We start from the raw sequence: 20,569 nt of genomic DNA on the forward strand, positions 1-20,569 counted from the left end.
ATGATCTGTCCATTGACATAATTGGGATGGTGAAGACCCCACTACGATGGTGTTACCATGGATTTTTCTTTTTAGATCTGTTAATATTTCTCTTGTATATCGAGGTGCTCCTCTGTTGGGTGCATATGAATTTGCAGTTGTTATATCTTCTTTTCAAATTTAACCTTTGATCATTAGTAGTGTCCTTTTGGACTTCCCTGGTAGCTCAGTCGGTAAAGCGTTTGTCTACAATGCAGGAGACCTGGGTTCGATCCCTGGGTAGGGAAGATTCCCTGGAGAAGGAAACGGCAACCCACTCCAGTACTCTTGCCTAGAAAATCCCACTGACGGAGGAGCATGGTGCAGGCTATTGTCCATGGGGTCTCAAAGAGTCGGGCACGACTGAGCGACTTCACTTCACTTGTCTCTTGAAACGGTCTCCATTTTAAAGACTACTTTGTCTCCTTCCCGGTCCAAATGACCCAGCACTCGGATATGCGCTGGTGGTCCAAGGAGAGACCCAAGGAAAAGGATCCATGGTGATTTAGGGCAAATTATAGTTTCCGTGCAGAGTATGTGGAAGTGAGGGACATCTGACATTTCTAAGGAGAGATACTGCCTTCAGAGTTGTGTTTTCAGATAAAATAGACCTGAGGCTATAATGAGGAAAGATAGTGGAACTTAAGCTCAGGGGAAGACCAGCCTCCAGATCACGTGCTGAGGATCAGTGTGAACACAATTTGGAACAGTTTGGAAAAGTGAGACCATGAAGGAAAATGCCCAACGGGACACAGTGAAGGGAGCCCTGGTGCTCTGTGAGTGTCCCTCCCCCAGCTATGACTTTCACTGTAAACTTGGGTTCTCCCACAGGGAACTCAGAAAACTCTCCCTGCCCTCTGCTCAGGTGCTCACGGGGACCTTCTCAGTAATTGCCAGGAGTTGTCACTAGTCCCCAGGCGTGGGTGAGGGTGACGAGCACTGGGGGTAAGATCTGCCCCTCACTGGAGACGCCCCAGACTCTCCATGCAGACAGTGTCACCTCCGCTCCAGATGACATGATAATGCCTCCTCTGTGGGGACAGCGGGCCCAGGGACCCTGTCCCTATAACTGGGGCCCATCCTGACTGACACTTCCCTGCACAGAGTGTGGCGCCAAGTGCAGGCAGGTGAGTGCTCCCTTGTGTTCAGTCTCAAGGCAGGAAACAGGAGAGCCGGCTCTCAGCAGGAGAGGGGCTCAGAACTGTGTTGTCAGCATCTTGGGCAGGACAGGTGCTCCCCTGCCTTGTCCTGAGCTGCCCCGTCCATGCCCTGGATGGCAGGTGGAAGCGGGGAATGTACTGGGGTGTGTATCTGAGTGGGACCAGAGCTGTGAGTTCACTGAAGACCCGTGTGTCCTGGTGTCCCTGACAATGAGGGCAAGAGGGAGCGGTTCACTGTGGAATCTCTGCCAAGTCCTGTATGACCAGAGCTGCGGGCTTCTCAATATTGCATAAAAGTGTCTACTGACCGAGGACCTAATTGATTAGGGCTGGGTGTGAATATCATGGAATAGGTTGATGTGCAAGAGTTTGGGTTAGAACCTGAAAGTCCTGAAATAAGATCCAGTGACAGACACACACACATACAAACAGAAATACAGAGAAAAAGGTTGCCCTGTAACAATACTGACATTCTCCTTTACTGGATGAAGTCTCTGTATTTTCTGCCATGATTTGCCTTTCATGACTCTCTCTGTGTTTTATGTTATGTGTGTCAGTGTGGCTCATGTCTTCCCCTCTCTAACTGAATGTCAAAATCTCCTCAGCCTTATTACCACGAGCAGCAGGGAAAAGAAAACGAATTTGTATTGAAATGGAATTCAGTTAACTTTCCAACCTGACATAGTAGTGTAAATGTTAGAAAACAAGCATCATTAGATTTTTGAAAGATTGGAATTAGGAATTGAAGGAGTACCCTCTGTGATAATTCAATGTTTTATATTCAGAAATACAATGAAATGTACCTTGGGCCATGCCACAAAATTGATGTTTGTGTCCCACAAATATTCATATGCTGAAATCCTATATCTTAAAGACAAGGGTGTTAGGAGAAGAGCCTTTGGAGGTGCTCATATTACGTGGGAGGCCCTTTGTGAATAGGATTCCCACCTTGTCCAACTTGGGCTTCCCTGGTGACTCAGATTGTAAAGAAACTACCTGCAAAGCAGGAGACCCAGATTCCATCCCTGGGTCAGGAAAATCCTCTGGAGAAGGAAATAGCTGCCCTCTCCAGAATTCTTGCCTGGAGAATGCCATGGAGAGAGGACCCTGGAGGGCTACAGTTCATGGGGTCGCCAAGAGTCAGACATAACTTTTTATCACTCCCTGTCCAAATTCATGGACACTTCCATGTCCAGGCTGGTCCACCCACACCTGTGGGTCCAGAGAGGCCCCTGGGGGTGGCAGGCACTGGAATGTGTGTCCCTGTCTCAGCACAAGGGCCCCTTCTGTGGGTTCATTTCTGACTCTAGCTGTGGTGGTGAGCCCCCGTGTGTGACTGTTTGCGGCTGGTGCTCATGGGTCGGGTGGGGGCAGGTGTGTCCTGCAATTCCGGGTGATAACTGTTGGTTTCAGGGAGGCACTTGCCCTGTGGGGTGATCTTTGTGTGTGTTCCACACAATGGACAAACAGTAGCTATGACCACATCACTCACCCCAGCAAATACTCAGCCCAAGAGGAAAGAGGTGATGGACCATAATTGATTACTGAAATTGCAGTGGATCTAAAATGTACATCATGATGTAATACATGTACACCTTCTGAAGGAGTCCACAGTTGACTGAACTGATGCATACATCACCTCACATATGAGGTGTCCTCACCTGTGGGCACCAGGTTCTACATTAGCCCTCAGACCTTGTTCACCTTATAACTGAAAGACTGTATCCCTTTACCATCTTTTCCCATTTCCCCAACCCCAGTTCCCAGGCAACCACCATTCGACTCTGTTTCTATGAGACTGATTTTTTTTTTTTTAATAATTCTACCTATAATTGATAGAAATGGAGAAGGGAATGGCAAATATCTATGTCTGGATATTTCACACACCAAAGTGTCGTCAAGTTTTATCCATGCTGTTGCAAAAGGAAGGATTTCCACCTTTGAAAAACTGAGTTATATTCCACCGTATGATGCATCTTGGCTCCCTAACTGATTCATCTGTCAGTGGGCGCTTGGGTTGTTTCTGGGTCTTGGCTCTTGTGGTAACAGGCAGCAATGAACACAGGGGTCCAGACATTGCTCCAAGATCTGATTTCACCCCCTTGTATACACACTAGAAGCAGGACTGCTGGGTCACATGGCAGATCAGGTTCTAGTTTCCGAGGAATTATAACATTTTCCCCAGAAGCTGTACCCATCTATGTTCCCAGCAACAGTGCATAAGTATTCCTTTTTCTCAACATCCCTGCCAATTTGCTCCCTCTTGTCTTCTGGGGAACAGACACTAACAGGTGAGAGACGCTATCACATTGGGATTTTGATCTGATGACTAGAGATACTGAGCACCTGGCCATGAACCTTTTTAGCCCTTGGTTTGCTGTCTTTGGACAAATGTCTACTTGAGTCCTTTGTACATTTTAAGCTGGGTTTTGGGTTTTTCCAGAAATTCCTTTTACATTTTGGATGTTCACTCATTACTGGGTGTGTGGATTGCTAATATTGTCTCCTGTTGCATAGCTGCCTCTTCATGCTTTCCTTTGCTCTGCAGAGGTCTTATGTGATACACTCCCATTCGTTTACCTTTGCTTTTGTTGTTAAATTCAAACCATCATGACCAAGACCAATGTCAAGGAGCTCACTTCTTTCCTCTCAGACTTTCATGGTTTCAGCTCTTACATTCCAGTCTTAGCCCAGTTGAGACCATTTTTGTGTGTGATGTAAGATACTCTGCAGCTTTTCTTGTAGTTTTTAAAATTGGGACATAACTGATATAACATTATATGAGTTTCATGTGTACAAAATAATGATTCAGTGTCTGTCTATGTTGCCAGGTGGTTACAGTAAGTGTAATCTGTTAACACCTATTATACATGCATTACATTTTTTTCATTCAGTCAGAATTTGGTAGGTTTGTGACTACCAGTTTCAGTCTTTAGATGTGGATGTTCAGTTTTCCAAATAGCACTTGTTGAAGAAACTATCCTTTTTCTATTATATTATTCTTAGTGCCTCTGTCTAAACTTATTAGCTGCTGGAGCTTGGGTTTGTTTCTGCCTCTTTATTCTGTTCCATTGATCTGTCTGTTTAAATGCCCATATGTGTTTCTGTTACTATAAATTTGACATACAATATGAAATAAAGAAGTTTCATGCTTTGTTGTTCTTTCTCAAGATTCTTTCACTGTTTGTGTATTTTTTTTCTTTTTTTTTAAATTTAATTTTATTTAACTTTACAATATTGTATTGGTTTTGCCATATATCAAAATGAATCTGCCACAGGTATACATGTGTTCCCCATCCTGAACCCTCCTCCCAACTCCCTCCCCATACCATCCGTCTGGGTCGTCCCAGTGCACCAGCCCCAAGCATCGAGTATCGTGCATTGAACCTGGACCGGCAACCCATTTCATATATGATATTATATATATTTCAATGCCATTCTCCCACATCATCCCACCCTCTCCCTCTCCCACAGAGTCCAAAGGACTGTTCTCTTTTGCTGTCTCGTATACACGGTTATTGTTACCATCTTTCTAAATTCCATATATATGCGTTAGTATACTGTATTGGTGTTTTTCTTTCTGGCTTACTTCGGAACTGCCATAAGTTCTGGTTTTAACTTCTGAGGAACTGCCATAACGTTTTCCACGAGGATGTACCAGTTTACATTCCCAACAGTATGTAAAGTGTTTTTTTCTCTCAACCTCCTTGGCAGTGTGTTGCCTTTTGGTTTTTGGAGAACAGACAGACTAACAGGTGAGAGATGTTATCTCATTGTAATTTTGATCTGACAACTAGAGATATTAAACTCCTGTCCATGTACCTTTTAACTTTTTGCATGTCTTCTTTGGAAAAATGTCTGTTCAGGTCCTTTGCCCATTTTTTTTTGGGGGGGGGGAGCTGGTGAATAGAGGAATTTTAATACTTTTGTGTTGACATTTGTACAATAATAATATATTCTATAATTTAAAAATTTATTTTAAAAAACTAACATATATTTCCCACCCTTGCCCCAGCTGTATTTCTTATGCCTGCCATCTCAGTGGTTGATGCCACCATCTTCCTAGCATGGAAATCTGGACCCCCACTTTGACTCTTCATCCTCCCATCCAGTCTCCATGTCCTGTCCTTTCCACTTTCTGAAGCCATTCCTAGTCCATTTTTTTATACTGAGGTATACCTGATATATAACATGTCTAAAGTATACAACATAATAATTCAATATTTGTATGCATTATGAAATCATCACTACATAAGCCTAGTTAATATCCATCACCATATACAATTACAAAAAATTTTTTTCTTGTGATGAGGATTTTAAAATCTACTTTCTCCACAACTTTCAAATATGCAAAACAGTATTATTAACTATAGTCATCCTGCTGTATATTACATCCCCCAGATTTAGTCCATCCTTTATCCCCATGTCTCTGCCATTTCTCTGGTAAAGACCACAGGTACCTCTTGCCTCATGGTCACAGCATCTTCCCAGGTATCTCTGCCTCCCCACTCCCCATCCACATAGTCCAAAGTTCATGCTTTTCAATGTTCTATCTGATTGTGGCACTCCCCATGCCAGTAGAATTAAATTCCAGTCCTCAGAGCTCTTCATAGTCTGCTCTTGGTGACTTCTTAAAATTCTCACTCTCTTTCAGCCATCAACCAGACCCCTTTACATTTCCTTTATACCCTTCAAAAATATCTCCCAAAAGAAAAAAAAAAAAAGATATAAAAATATCTTCCAACAACTGACTTGAAAAAAAAAAAAAAGGTAACTGGAAAGCTCTAAGTTGAATCTGAGATACTGTTAAAAACAGAAAAGTCCAGTTCTTAAAAGCATGTTTGAAGGCCTTGCTGTTAAAAAAAATCCATCCTATTTAGCTGAGGTATATAATTGAGGAAAAACCTAATTTATGGGCTTCATCAAATGGGAAAGTGTCCACATAAGAGAATGGGTGTCAGTGGTTTGAAGTATAATCCTGGGGACAATAATGGAGCCCTTTGTAATTTTTAAAAATATTTGTTTATTCCTTTATTTATTTTTGGCTTCAATGGGTCTTCCTGTGGTGTGCAGGCTGTCTCCTTGAGAATTTCTAACTGCAATGCACAGGCTTCTCACTGCGGTGGCTTCTCTTGTTGTGGAGCTTGGGCTCTAGGGTGTGCGGGCTTCGGTAGTTCAGGCTCCCAGCTCTAGAGTGTGGGCTCAGAGTTGTGGCACTCGGGCTTAGTTGCCCCAAGTCATGTGGGATCCTCCTGAACCACGGATCAAACTCATGTCCTCTGCCTTGTCAGGCAGATTCTTAACCACTAGACCACCAAGGAAGTTCCATGGAGCACTCTTAAGGCCATGTCACAAATGATCCATGGGGCTCCTCTGTCCATGGAATTTTTTCCAGGCAAGAGTACTGGAGTGGGTTGCCCTTTTCTCCTCCAGGGGATCTTCCTGCACCAGGGACTGAAAATGCGTCTCCTCAGCTCCTTGCACTGCAGGCGAATTCTTTGCTGGTGAGCCATTAAGTGACTACTGGGTGTAAACTCTGAGCCTTTGACCCTCCTTTGCCCGTTTCAAACTGGATTATTTGGGGATCTGCCCAAATTGGATATTCACTCATTACTGGGTGTGTGGTTTGCTAATATTGTCTCCTGTTGCATAGCTGCATTTTCATGATTTCCTTTGCTCTGAGGAGGGTTTTACATGCTACACCACTCCCTTACCTTTGCTTTTGTTGTCAAATCCAAACCATTATGACCAAGACTAACCTCAGGGAGCTTACTTCTTTCCTCTGGGAATTTCATGGTTTCACATCTCACATCCAAATCTTAATCCAGTTCAGATCATTTCTGTGTGTGTTGTAAAATAGCACCCAGCTTCTTTTTCAGTTTTTGAAATTGAGATATAATTGACATAACGTTATGTCAGTTTTATGGGTACAAAATAATGGTTCACTGTTTGCATATATTGCAGTTGATCACAGTGTGCTAATTAAAATCTATGATATACATAGTCACAATTTTTTTCTTCTGGTCAGAATTGTAAGGTCTAGTCTCTAAGTTTTTATCTTTAGATGTGGATTTCCAACTTTCCAAATACCATTTATTAAAGAAACTATCCTTTTACAATTATGTATCCTTAGTGCCTTTGTGACTGATTAGCCAAAGGAGCATACATTTAGTTCTGTGCTCTCTATTCTGTCCCACTGATCTGTTTTATGCCTATACCATACTGTTTCTGTTACCATAGATTTGACATATATTTAGAAATGAGGAAGCTTGATGTTTTGTTCTTCTCTCACAAGATGTTTAGAGTATTTGGGAGTATTTTATGGTTGCATACAATTCTGGGATTTTTTTTTCTATTTCTGTGAATAATGACAAAAATGGATGAACTAGACCAACAATGCTGTTGAACAAAATAGATATAACCATCACTTTGTAGACCCTGCATGGAGAGCAAACATCAGGATGTAAAAGTAAATACAAAGCAAAACCAAATAAATAATGGTGAATGCTTTAACTGGTGTCTGGATTATGTTATCCTAGAAAGTCATTCTCTAGACTGTGAGACTTTTTTTTTTTTTTCCAGGACAAATAAAATGTGGGAATCCTTGTCCAGTGTTGGTTCTCTAAGAAGACAGCTGATGTCACCACCACCACAGCCTTCTTTCTGCTCCAGGACACTCTTGACGTCCTCTCCATGTTTTTTCACAAAGATGCCCTGAGAACCACAAGTGAGGCTGCTCTCCAAATCACATATCTTATACAGATGGTGATAGGGTCCCTGGTCAATGTCATCCTTTTCTTCCACAGCATCTCTCCAGTCTTGATTGGCCAAAGCCAGAGACCCACAGACATGATTCATACCCACATGGCGGTTGCCAATCTCTTGGTTCTTCTGTCCCCTGGCATTCCCCACACAATGGCAGCTTTTATTCCGAGGAATCCCCTGTCCAGTCTTGGGTGTAAATTTGTGTATTACTTACAGAAAGTGGCTCTCAGCACCACCCTGTGCTCCACCTGCATTCTGAGCACCTATCAGTCCTTCACTCTCACCCCCAGGAGAGCAGATTGGGTGATGCGCAGAGGAAGGACCCCCAAGGCCATTGGTCCTTCCTGCTGCACCTGCTGGATGCTCAGCTTCTTAATGTACATCCGTGTTCCTCTCAAACTCACTGGTCCACAGAACATGCACAGCTATACTGATACCAAAGGCACGTGGTTCTGTTCATCCTCACCTACTGAAATAGGTATGAGTTATTTGTGGTCCATCTCTGATGCCATGTTTATTGGCCTCATGGTCTGGTCCAGTGGCTCCATGGTGCTTCTCCTGCTCAGACACCGCCAGAGGGTGCAGTATATTCACACCCCCACTGGGCACCACAGATGCCCCCCGGAGACCAGAGCCGCCCACACCATCCTGATGCTGGTGGTCACCTTCATCACCTTCTACTTCCTAAATTCTGTTGTGTCTTTTTATATTGCAGCCTTCTTTGATATTCGTCTATGGTTGATACAGACCTCTAATGTACTGGGTTCCTGTTTTCCCACCATTTCCCCTTTCCTGCTGCTTCTTAGAGATCCTAGAACTCCTAGGTTCTGCTCTTGACTTGTTAGAATATATGGGTAAAGTGCTAAATATCTAGTAGTCACTTTTCATAACCATAATTATTGTGTAAGCACTCAGTATCCATTTTTTGAGGTATGATTCACACATAACCTTGCATTAGTTTCAGATAGAGAACACAAAGAATGGGCATTTATTTATGTTTCAGAATGATCATCATAAGTCTAGTACATCCCTGCACCTTCACAGATGACATGACTTTCTTTCTTGTGATATGAACTTTGCCATGTTTATTGATTTTATTTAGTTAGTTGTTTTATTATTTAGCTGTGGGGCACATGGGATCTTAGTTCCAAAACCAAGGATCAAATCAGCACCCCCTGCAGTGGAAGATCCAAGTCTTAACCACCAGGAAGTCCCTGTGATGAGAACTTTGAAGGTTGACTCTCTTGTTGTTGTTCTTCAGTCATTAAGTTGTATCCAACTCTTTGCGACCCCATGGACTGCAGCACACCAGGCTCCCCTGTCCTTCACCATCTCCTGGAGTTTGCTCAAAATTCAAGTCCACTGAGTGTGATGCTATTAAACCATTGCATCCTCTGTCACTCACTTCTCCTTTTGCCTTCAGTGTTTCCCAGCATCAAGGTCTTTTCCAATGAGTCGGCTCCTTGCATCAGGTGCCAAAGTATTGGAGCTTCAGCTTCAGTATCAATCCTCCCAATGAATACTCAGTGTTGATTTCCTTTAGGATTGACTAATTAGATCCCCTTGCAGTTCAAGGGACTCTCAAGTCCCAACACCACAGTTCAAAAGCATCAATTCTTCATTGCTCAGCCTTTTTTTTGGTCTAGCTCTCACATCCATACATGACTACTGGAAAAACCATAGCTTTGATGATCTGAACTGTTGTCAGCAAAGTGATGTCTCTGCTTTTTAATATACTGTCTAGGCTTATCATAGCTTTTCATCCAGTCTTTTCATTTCATGGCTGCAGTCACCATCCACAGTGATTCTGGAGCCCAAGAAAATAAAATCTGTCACTGTCCACTTTCCCCCTTCTATTTGCCATGAAGTGATGGGACCAGATGCCATGTTCTTGGTTTTTTTGTAGTGTTTGACTCTCAGGCTGGGCTTCCCAGGTGGTGCTACAGGTAAAGAACCCACCTGCCAGTGCAGAAGACGTGGGTCAATCCCTGGGTCAGGAAGATCCCCTGGAGGAGGGTACAGAAATCCAGTCCAGTATTCTTGCCTGGAGAATTAGAAGGACAGAGGAGCCTGGCAGGCTATGGTCCATAGGGTCACAAAGAAAGAGTCAGACATGACTGAAGGGACATATGCAATGAAATATAATTGATTATATTCACCATGTGGTTCATCACATCCCTTGACTTGCTTATTTTATAACTAGAAGTTGATACCTTTTGATGTCTGTACTCAACACCAAATTTCTACATAATTTCCAATGACCTGAGAAGGTTCATTTAATTCCAGAGATGCCTTAGGAGATCTGAAAGTCAACCCATGAATTATCAGCTTGAGAAATGTACAAATCATTACTAAGGAAACCATTTCACCCTTGACCAATGCAGCTGTCTGAAGAAGATCTCCTTTCTTTAGGAACATTTCAAGAGTTTCACCAAATTTTATCCTTGTGTGTTGTGGCTAATACTGGACACACACTGGCATAAAATCCAATATTGATCTCCATGAATATTATTCTTGTGTGGGTGGAGATTTGATTTCTGAGATAAAGGTAATACACATGAAAATGGAGAATATGTTTTTCTATACTGTGTTTTTCTATTGTGTAACTTTATTTCACTTCTCTTTCTCAAAATGCTGTAGTGTTACATGGAAAATCAGTGCTGTTCAATGGCTTGCTTGTCCTTTAAACCTGGATTGTTTACATGGTAGACTCTCAATAAATGTAGTCGATTAGATGGATGGTGTGAGCTGAAGGAAAGACTAGTAGCTGCCTTCTTTTTTATTTGTCACTTGTATAGTTTTCATCATTGCATTTTGTAAATTTGAGATTTGTTTCTATTTGTCCAATTTCTTTTTTTTTTTTTTTTTTTTTGCCTTCCTTTTAGTGTGTTATTTATAAAGTCCTATTTTTAAATTTAAGGTGTTAATGGATAACTATCTTTCAGTGATCTTTTGGTCATCATGTAAGGATCCCCCAGTAGTGTATCTATATACATTATTACTGACAAGTAATGCTATGGTTTTAGCTGTCATGAGATAGTTGTGCCTTATACAAAATAAGAAATGAAGAGAAAGTAGAGTTTATGCAAGTGTCAATGTGATTGCCTTTTCCAATGCTTGTAGTTCTTTTTTGTAAGTGTTTTTTCTTTGGTACAATTTGTCTTCTGAGTGAAGAAGTCCCTTTAACTTTTAAGGAGTTAGTTCTACTATGAGTGGATTGTTTCAATATCTATTTATCTAAAAATATCATAATTTTACTTCCTGTTTTTCCTATTAAAGTGTATAAAAGGTAATAAAATGTGATCAATAGTAGAAATATATTTAGTGATAGACAACCTCCTCTTAAACAATAATAAATTAACTGCCTATGAATTATTTTTATCTTTAAAATAATTGAATAGAAGTAATTTCAACTCTACTTCATTTTTCACACTACTAGATATAAACAAGGTAACCTACTATGTGGCCCAGAACTGGCAGCCCTCCTGCTCATCGGGCACAGTAAGAATGGGGGTCTCTAATGTGAGTCAGATGAACTGAGGTGGATGAACCTAGAGCCTGTTATACACAGTGAAGTAAATCAGAGAGAGAACAACAAATACCATATATTAACGCACATATATGGAATCTAGAAAAATGCCATATGAACCTATTTGCCAGGCAGGCATAGAGACGCAGAGATAGAGAACAGACTTGTAGACACAGCGGGGGGAAGGCGAGCATGGAATGAATAGAAAGGGTGGCATTGAAATATACACAACACCATGTGTAAATAGATAGCTAGCGGGAAGCTGCTGCAGAGCACAGGGAGGTAAACTCGGTGCTGTTTGAGGCCGTAGAGGGGTGGGATGGGGTGGGCAGGGAGGCTCTGGACAGAGGGGATGTATATATACATATAGCTGATTCATGTTGTCATATGGCAGAAACCAACACAACATTTTTAAGCAATTATCCTCCAATTAAAATTTTTTAAAAATATTAATAATAAAAAAAGATGGCGGTCCAAGGAAGGCCAGGCCAGGGCGTCTAGTGCACAAGAAGACCTGTACTACCATTGCCTTTACACAAGTCAGCTTGGAGGACAAGGCCACTTCAGCTGAGCTGGTGGAAGCCGTCAGCACCTGTTACAACGACAGATATCATGAGATCCACCATCACTGGGGAGGCCGTGTCCTGGGTCCCAAATCAGTGGCTCCTGTTGCCAAGGTAGAAAAGGTGAGGGTCAAAGAACAGGCCACCAAACTGGGCTAAATGTACACTATTGAGCTTTCTGTACGTGAGAGTAATAAATACTTCTTAGACCAGAAAAAAATTTTTTTGGCTGTTTGACATGTAGGAACTTGATTCCCCAACCAGGGATCAAAACTGCACCCTCTGCATTGGAAGTGTGGAATCCTAACCACTGGACTTCCAAGGAGATCACCCAAAATTTCTTATAGAAAGTCATAGGAATACTAGACTCGGGATCCAGTGATGATGCTCATTATTTTGGAGACATGAAAATGCATTGAGTGTTACATGGGGGGCTGAATGGGAGGGCAGTTTGGAGGAGAATGGATACATGTATATATATATACAGCTGAGCTCCTTTGCTGTCCACCTGAAACAGTCACAACATGGTTAATTGGCTATACTCCAATATAAAATATATAGTTTAATTGTAAAAATCTGAAAAAAAAAAAAAAAAAAAAAGATTTGGGCTTTTTTCCCAGGTTGATGAAAATTTCCTAAAATGAGTGTGGTAAAGACCACAAGAGGCTTCCCTGGTGGCACAGTGGTAAAGAATCCACCGGCTAAACTAGGAGACGTGGATTTTATCCCTGGGTGGGGAAGATCCCCTGGAGAAGGAAATGGCAACCCACTCCAGTATTCTTCTCTGGGAAATCCCATGGACAGAAGGGCCTGGAGGGTTACAGCCAGTGGGGTCGCAAAGAGTCCGACAAGACTTAGAGACCAAACAACAGCCAAGACCACTCTCTGAATAAAGTAAGACCACTGAGTGGTGTACTTTAGATGGGTGAGTTATATGGTATGTGAATTAAAGCTTCTCAAAGACACTGTTACCAAAACCGAATTGGTAAACACCTGCCTATATATAAAGAAAATACCTGGAGGAATAAGCCCAGTTGGAAGTGTGGTAAAAGAAAAAAAAGTTCGATGCACCTTCAAGCGATCCTATAGTACCCGATGACAACTGTGATTCTGAACTACCATTTTCCACAGGGAATTCAGAAAAAAGTTTTCTGCCAGCTATTTGACTGCCCATTCAGATCTTTTCATTGATTCCCAAAAGCTGTCCTTAATCTCCCAAGAAGGAAGATGATGATTTACACTGGGGATAACATTTGCTCCTCACTGGGAACACCCCAGACTCCCCATGCAGTCAGTCCCACCCACACAGCAGGTGGCGTGATAATGGAATCTCTGTGGAGAGACCAAGGCTAGAAACACCGTCCCTATAACCATGACACCAGGTGCTTGGGGCTCATCCTGAGTGACACGTCCCTGCACAGAGCTCTGAAGCAAAGACCAGCCAGGTGAGTGCTTCCTTCTGTTCAATCTCAGGGCAAAGACTGGGAGAGATGTTGCCTCCAGCAGGAGAGGGACTTAAGACTTAACTCAGACTGGGCAGGACAGGGGCAACATGGCCTCACTTGAGCATTCACATCCATGCTCTGCTGGGTGGAGGGTGGCTGTGAGCCCAGGAGTGTCTCAGGCTGGGAGCAGAGCCGGGTGGTCCACTGCAGATCCCTGTGCCCTGGAGTTTCTAAAGATGAGAGGAGGGATGTGGTCTCTCTGGAATGTGTGCTAAGCCTTGGATGATCCTGTCACCAAGCTCCTCCCTGTTGTTAACAAGGACTCTGCTCATTGTGAGCTTCCCTGTTAGCTCAGCTGGTACAGAATCTGCCTGCAATGCTGGAGACCTGGATTCGATCCCTAGGTTGGGAAGATGCCCTGGAGAAGGGATGGTCACCCACTCCAGTACTCTGGCCTGGAGAATTTCACAGGCTGTATAGTCCACGGGGTCCAAAGAGATGGACACGACTGAGCGACTTCCACTTTCACTGCTCACTGTAGCAGACCTCACAGATCTATGCTTGCAGGGGAAGGAGTCCCCTGCCCCCTTGTCAGTCAGTGTCTCAACCTGGGACCCTACTCCAGGCTCCTTGAGTCCTGTTGCCCACAGCTCCTGATGGTGCCTCTAAGCAGCTCATTCTCAGCTCTCCCTCAGCACTGGGCTACACACCAGCTCTGATTTCAGGGCTCACCTGTGATGAGTTACCTACTCCTCTGTTAATGCAACAGAATTAATTCCTGCTGCTTCCACTGTATTGTAAGCATTTTTACTCACAGAAGTTAAAAAAAAAAAAAACAAAAAAAAACCCTAAACTGTATGAGAAAGTTAGGGTAGCAAAAGTGCTCAGGAGCAAAAGAGACAGAACTGCCTTTAATGGTGTTTCCTGAAAGAAGAGCCCTGTCAGCACCTGCTGTGAGTTAGTTTCTGACTCTGGCTGTGGTGGTGTCCCCCCCATGTGACCGTGTGGGGCTGGGGATCATGGACTGTGTGGGGGCAGGTGTGTCCTTCTGATCATGACTGTTGGTGTCAGGGAGGCACCTCACCTGTGGGGTTGATTTCTGTGTCTCCCAGGATATGTACATCCGGTGGGTTTGACCACACCTCTCACCCCAGAATACCCAGCCTCACAGGAAGGTCATGGGCCATGTGTGTGGGAGGAGAGGTGCAAGAGGATGAAAGGACAGGCATGAACAGGAGTCTCTGGGAGCTGTGATGTAGGGAGACACGAGGGGGCTTCCTGAGGATCCTATGAAGAGTTACTGTGCATTGAGATTCATGTCAGGGCTTCTACTGATACAGTTCCATCGGACTCATGGAGCAGCCGCATTAGGAGGGCCAGGCTCAGGGCACCCCCAGGATGGGCCAGAGTACCCTGAAATAGGCTGGACAGGACGCAGCGCAGGTAGAAGTTGCCGTACAGCCTTGCAGGGCAGGACCCACAGTCCACTCACCTGTCCGGGGCCTTTCCTCCGGGGCTGCCAGGAGATCAGGGGTACATGTCCATCTCCGAGCCCCAGGAGCTACAGCGAGATCAGAGGTACCTGAACAGGCCTGTGCCTCAGGAACTGTCACAAGAGCAGGAGCATGTGTCCAAGTCCTCTTTCCAGGAGCTGTCGCGAGAGCAGGGGTAAGAGTCTAGGAACTGTCACGAGAGCAGGATAAGTGTTTAGGTCCTCATCCCAGTAAACTCTAGCAAAATCGGAAGTGGTGCCTGCACACAGCAGCTCCAGCACGAGCCACAGCTGAGGGAGAGGCTGGCCGGGAGCCACGGTGCTTGTCAGGCGACCAGCTGCATCTGCCGGGGCAGTATTTCTTGTTTCTGTGAGATCTCAATTTATCAGGAAGAGAGAGGGGAGAGGAGCAAACAAACAAAAAGGTATGAATCTCATCTTGAGGTGAAGAGAGCGAGTCAGTCATGGTGACTGAGGGGGCTCCTGAGGTGACTCTGAGAAGGTGGAGCCAGGAGGCTGAGCCTGAAGGACCAGACCGTTGAAATGGCGGGAAGAGGGGCGACTAGGAGCTGGGAGGGGAGGCCAGGACGCGCTTCCTGCTTTGAGCGGAAGTAATACCACAGCTGTGGTGGGAAAAGGAGCGAGGGCGGCCGTGGGGTTAGAAACGCCTTAGGTGCCCGAAGTCACTGTTTCCTTTTCACGTTGCTGCAGGTGCTCAGTGACAAGGCGAATGTTCATCTTTCCAAACGCCAGCTCATGGTTTCCTTGGTCTTTTCTATTGTTTTTCTGGTCTCTATTTCATTTATTTCCATCTGTTCTTTTTTATTTCCTTGTATCCATTAACTTTTCCTAATATCAAAATGAATCCGCCACAGGTATACATGTGTTCCCCATCCCGAACCCTCCTCCCTCCTCACTCACCATACCATCCCTCTGGGCCGTCCCAGTGCACCAGCCTCAAGCATCCAGCATCATACATCGAACCTGGACTGGCAACTCGTATCCTACATGATATTTTACATGTTTCATTGCCATTCTCCCAAATCTTCCCACCCTCTCCCTCTCCCATAGAGTCCATAAGACTGTTCTATACATCAGTGTCTCTTTTGCTGTCTCATACACCGGGTTATTGTTACCATCTTTCTAAATTCCATATATATGCGTTAGTATACTGTATTTATGTTTTTCCTTCTGGCTTACTTCACTCTGTATAATAGGCTCCAGTTTCATCCACCTCATTAGAACTGATTCAAATGTATTCTTTTTAATGGCTGAGTAATACTCCATTGTGTATATGTACCACAGCTTTCTTATCCATTCATCTGCTGATGGACATCTAGGTTGCTTCCATGTCTTGGCTATTATAAACAGTGCTGCGATGAACATTGGGGTACACGTGTCTCTTTCCCTTCTGGTTTCCTCAGTGTGTATGCCCAGCAGTGGGATTGCTGGATCATAAGTCAGTTCTATTTCCAGTTTTTTAAGGAATCTCCACACTGTTCTCTATAGTGGCTGTACTAGTTTGCATTCCCACCAACATTGAAAGAGCGTTCCCTTTTCTCCACACCCTTTCCAACATTATTATTTGTAGACTTTTGGATCGCAGCCATTCTGACTGGTGTGAAATGGTACCTCATAGTGGTCTTGATTTGCATTTCTCTGATAATGAGTGATGTTGAGCATCTTTTCATGTGTTTGTTAGCCATCTGTATGTCTTCTTTGGAGAAATATCTATTTAGTTCTTTGGCCCATTTTTTGATTGGGTCATTTATTTTTTGGAGTTGAGCTGTAGGAGTTGCTTGTATATTTTTGAGATAGTTGTTTGTCAGTTGCTTCATTTGCTATTATTTTCTCCCATTTTGAAAGCTGTCTTTTCACCTTGCTGATAGTTTCCTTTGTTGTGCAGAAGCTTTTAAGGTTAATTAGGTCCCATTTGTTTATTTTTTCTTTTATTTCCAATATTCTGGGAGGTGGGTCATAGAGGATCCTTCTGTGATGTATGTCAGAGAGTGTTTTGCCTATGTTCTCCTCTAGGAGTTTTATAGTTTCTGGTCTTATGTTTAGATCTTTAATCCATTTTGAGTTTATTTTTGTGTATGGTGTTAGAAAGTGTTCTAGTTTCATTCTTTTACAAGTGGTTGACCAGATTTCCCAGCACCACTTGTTAAAGAGATTGTCTTTAATCCATTGTATATTCTTGCCTCCTTTGTCAAAGATAAGGTGTCCATATGTGCGTGGATTTATCTCTGGGCTTTCTATTTTGTTCCATTGATCTATATTTCTGTCTTTGTGCCAGTACCATACTGTCTTGATAACTGTGGCTTTGTGGTAGAGCCTGAAGTCAGGTAGGTTGATTCCTCCAGTTCCATTCTTCTTTCTCAAGATCGCTTTGGCTATTTGAGGTTTTTTGTATTTCCATACAAATTGTGAGATTATTTATTCTAGCTCTGTGAAGAATACTGTTGGTAGCTTGATAGGGATTGCATTGAGTCTATAAATTGCTTTGGGTAGTATACTCATTTTCACTATATTGATTCTTCCAATCCATGAACATGGTATATTTCTCCATAAGATTAGATCTCAACTACAGGAGAAAAACTATTAAAAATTCCAACATATGGAGGCTGAACAACACGCTGCTGAATAACCAACAAATCACAGAAGAAATCAAAAAAGAAATCAAAATTTGCATATAAACGAATGAAAATGAAAACACAACAACCCAAAACCTGTGGGACACGGTAAAAGCAGTCCTAAGGGGAAAGTTCATAGCAATACAGGCACACCTCAAGAAACAAGAAAAAAGTCAAATAAATAACCTAACTCTACACCTAAAGCAACTAGAAAAGCAAGAAATGAAGATCCCCAGGGTTAGTAGAAGGAAAGAAATCTTAAAAATTAGAGCAGAAATAAATGAAAAAGAAACAAAAGAGACCATAAAAAAAATCAACAAAACCAAAAGCTGGTTCTTTGAAAGGATAAATAAAATTGACAAACCATTAGCCAGACTCATCAAAAAACAAAGGGAGAAAAATCAAATCAATAAAATTAGGAATGAAAATGGAGAGATCACAACAGACAAAACAGAAATACAAAGGATCATAAGAGACTACTATCAACAATTTTATGCCAATAAAATGGACAACGTGGAAGAAATGGACAAATTCTTAGAAAAGTACAACTTTCCAAAACTCGACCAGGAAGAAATAGAAAATCTTAACAGATCCATCACAAGCACGGAAATTGAAACTGTAATCAAAAATCTTCCAGCAAACAAAAGCCCAGGCCCAGACGGCTTCAGAGCTGAATTCTACCAAAAATTTAGAGAAGAGCTAACACCTATCCTGCTCAAACTCTTCCAGAAAATTGCAGAGGAAGGTATACTTCCAAACTCATTCTATGAGGCCACCATCACCCTAATACCAAAACCTGACAAAGATCCCACAAAAAAAGGAAACTACAGGCCAATATCACTGATGAACATAGATGCAAAAATCCTTAACAAAATTCTAGCAATCAGAATCCAACAACACATTAAAAAAGATCATACACCATGACCAAGTGGGCTTTATCCCAGGGATGCAAGGATTCTTCAATATCCACAAATCAGTGTAATACACCACATTAACAAATTGAAAAATAAAAACCATATGCTTATCTCAATAGATGCAGAGAAAGCCTTTGACAAAATTCAACACCCATTTATGATAAAAAGTCTCCAGAAAGCAGGAATAGAAGGAACATACCTCAACTTAATAAAAGCTATATATGACAAACCCACAGCAAACATTATCCTCAATGGTGAAAAATTGAAAGCATTTCCTCTAAAGTCAGGAACAAGACAAGGGTGCCCACTTTCACCATTACTATTCAACATAGTTTTGGAAGTTTTGGCCACAGCAATCAGAGCAGAAAAAGAAATAAAAGGAATCCAAATTGGAAAAGAAGAAGTAAAACTCTCACTATTTGCGGATGACATGATCCTCTACATAGAAAACCCTAGACTCCACCAGAAAATTACTAGAACTAATCAATGACTATAGTAAAGTTGCAGGATATAAAATCAACACACAGAAATCCCTTGCATTCCTATACACTAATAATGAGAAAACAGAAAGAGAAATTAAGGAAACAATTCCATTCACCATTGCAACGGAAAGAACAAAATACTTAGGAATATATCTACCTAAAGAAACTTAAGACCTATATATAGACAACTATAAAATGTGGTCCTCTTAAAAAAATATGTATTTATTTATTTGGCTGCCTTGGGTCTTAGGTGCAGCATGTAGGCTTACTTGCTCCTCGGCACGTGGAACCTTGGTTCCCTGATAAGTGTTTGATCCTCTGTCTTTGTGTTGCAAGCCGGTTTCTTAACCCCTGGACCCCAGGGAAGTCCGGATGTAGTTCTTAACTTCATGAACTTACATGCTGGTGGAGAATAAGGATATGCCAAATAGTAGAAATTAATATACTAATAGTGAAAAATATAACTGATGTCATGCATGTATCCTACAGGTTGAACCCCACATGTGGACTATGACAGTCTCTCCCTTCTCAGGAGAGGAAAAGATCCAGAATTCTTTCCCAATGTTGACTCTGTCATCATCTTCACAGCTTCCTTTCACCTTCAGGACACTGACGTCCTCTCCATGTCTATTCACAGAGATGCCCTGAGAAACCCAGGGAGGCGGCTGTGACAACCATCTTTCTGTTCCAGGTGGTGGTTGGGGCTCTGGGTAATGTCATCCTTTTCTTCCACAGCATCTCTCCAATCTTATTTGGCCAGAAAAAGAGAGGCACGGATGTGATTTTTACACACTCAGTGCTGGCCAATCTCCTGATTATTCTCTTCTCTGGGATTCCCATATAATGGCAGTTTTTGTTTTGAGAAAGCCCCTGAACAGTCTCTTGTGTAAGTTTGTGTATTACATACAGAGAATGGCTCGGAGCACTGCCCTGTGCTCCACCTACGTCCTGAGCACCTATCAGTCCTTCACTCTCACCCCCAGGAGAGCGAAGTGGGTGATGCTCAGAGGAAGGGCCCCCAAGTTCATTGGTCCTTCCCATTGCACCTGCTGGATGCTCAGTTTAATGAGCTCAGATGTTAATGAATCTGGATGCTCAGATATTAATGAATATCTGCATTCCCTTGATGATTACTAGTCCAGAGAACACAAGAAATGATACTGACAATCAAGAGAAGTGGTTCTGCTCACCCACAGCTCCTTAGGCAGCTTTTATGTACTTTTGGTCCATCTCTGATGCCGTGTTTCTTACCCTCATGGTCTGGTCCAGTGGCTCCATGGTGCTTCTCCTGCTCAGACACCGCCAGAGGGTGCAGCATATTCACTCTGCCACTGGACACCACAGATGCCCCCTGGAGACCAGAGCCGCCCACAACATCCTGATGCTGGTGGTCACCTTCGTCATCTTCTACCTGCTGAATTCTATTTTTTTCTTTTTGTATCAGTGCCTTTTTAGATTCTTGTCTATGGTTGATACAGACCTCTAGTGTCTTGGCTTCATGTTTTCCCACAGATTCCACCTTCCAGTTGCTCCTGATGGATCCTAGAACTCCTAGGTTCTGCTCTTGA

General features: G+C 42.8%; 1 protein-coding gene, 1 non-coding gene and 1 pseudogene across 2 annotated transcripts; all 3 read left to right on the forward strand.

The window, feature by feature from the left end:
- The first annotated feature begins 194 nt into the window (after positions 1 to 194).
- Positions 195 to 266, forward strand: TRNAC-ACA (transfer RNA cysteine (anticodon ACA)). Its single transcript has one exon. It is a non-coding gene; the product is annotated as a tRNA-Cys (tRNA).
- Positions 267 to 7,871: 7,605 nt separating this feature from the next.
- Positions 7,872 to 8,780, forward strand: LOC102284394 (vomeronasal type-1 receptor 4). Its single transcript, XM_005910805.2, has one exon. It carries the CDS (start codon positions 7,872 to 7,874, stop codon positions 8,778 to 8,780), a length of 909 nt encoding a protein of 302 aa, XP_005910867.2.
- Positions 8,781 to 10,677: 1,897 nt separating this feature from the next.
- Positions 10,678 to 20,569, forward strand: LOC138991828 (vomeronasal type-1 receptor 4-like; annotated as a pseudogene).

The sequence above is a fragment of the Bos mutus genome, chromosome 18 (genome assembly GCF_027580195.1).
Source record: "Bos mutus isolate GX-2022 chromosome 18, NWIPB_WYAK_1.1, whole genome shotgun sequence".
Lineage (NCBI taxonomy): Eukaryota > Metazoa > Chordata > Mammalia > Artiodactyla > Bovidae > Bos > Bos mutus.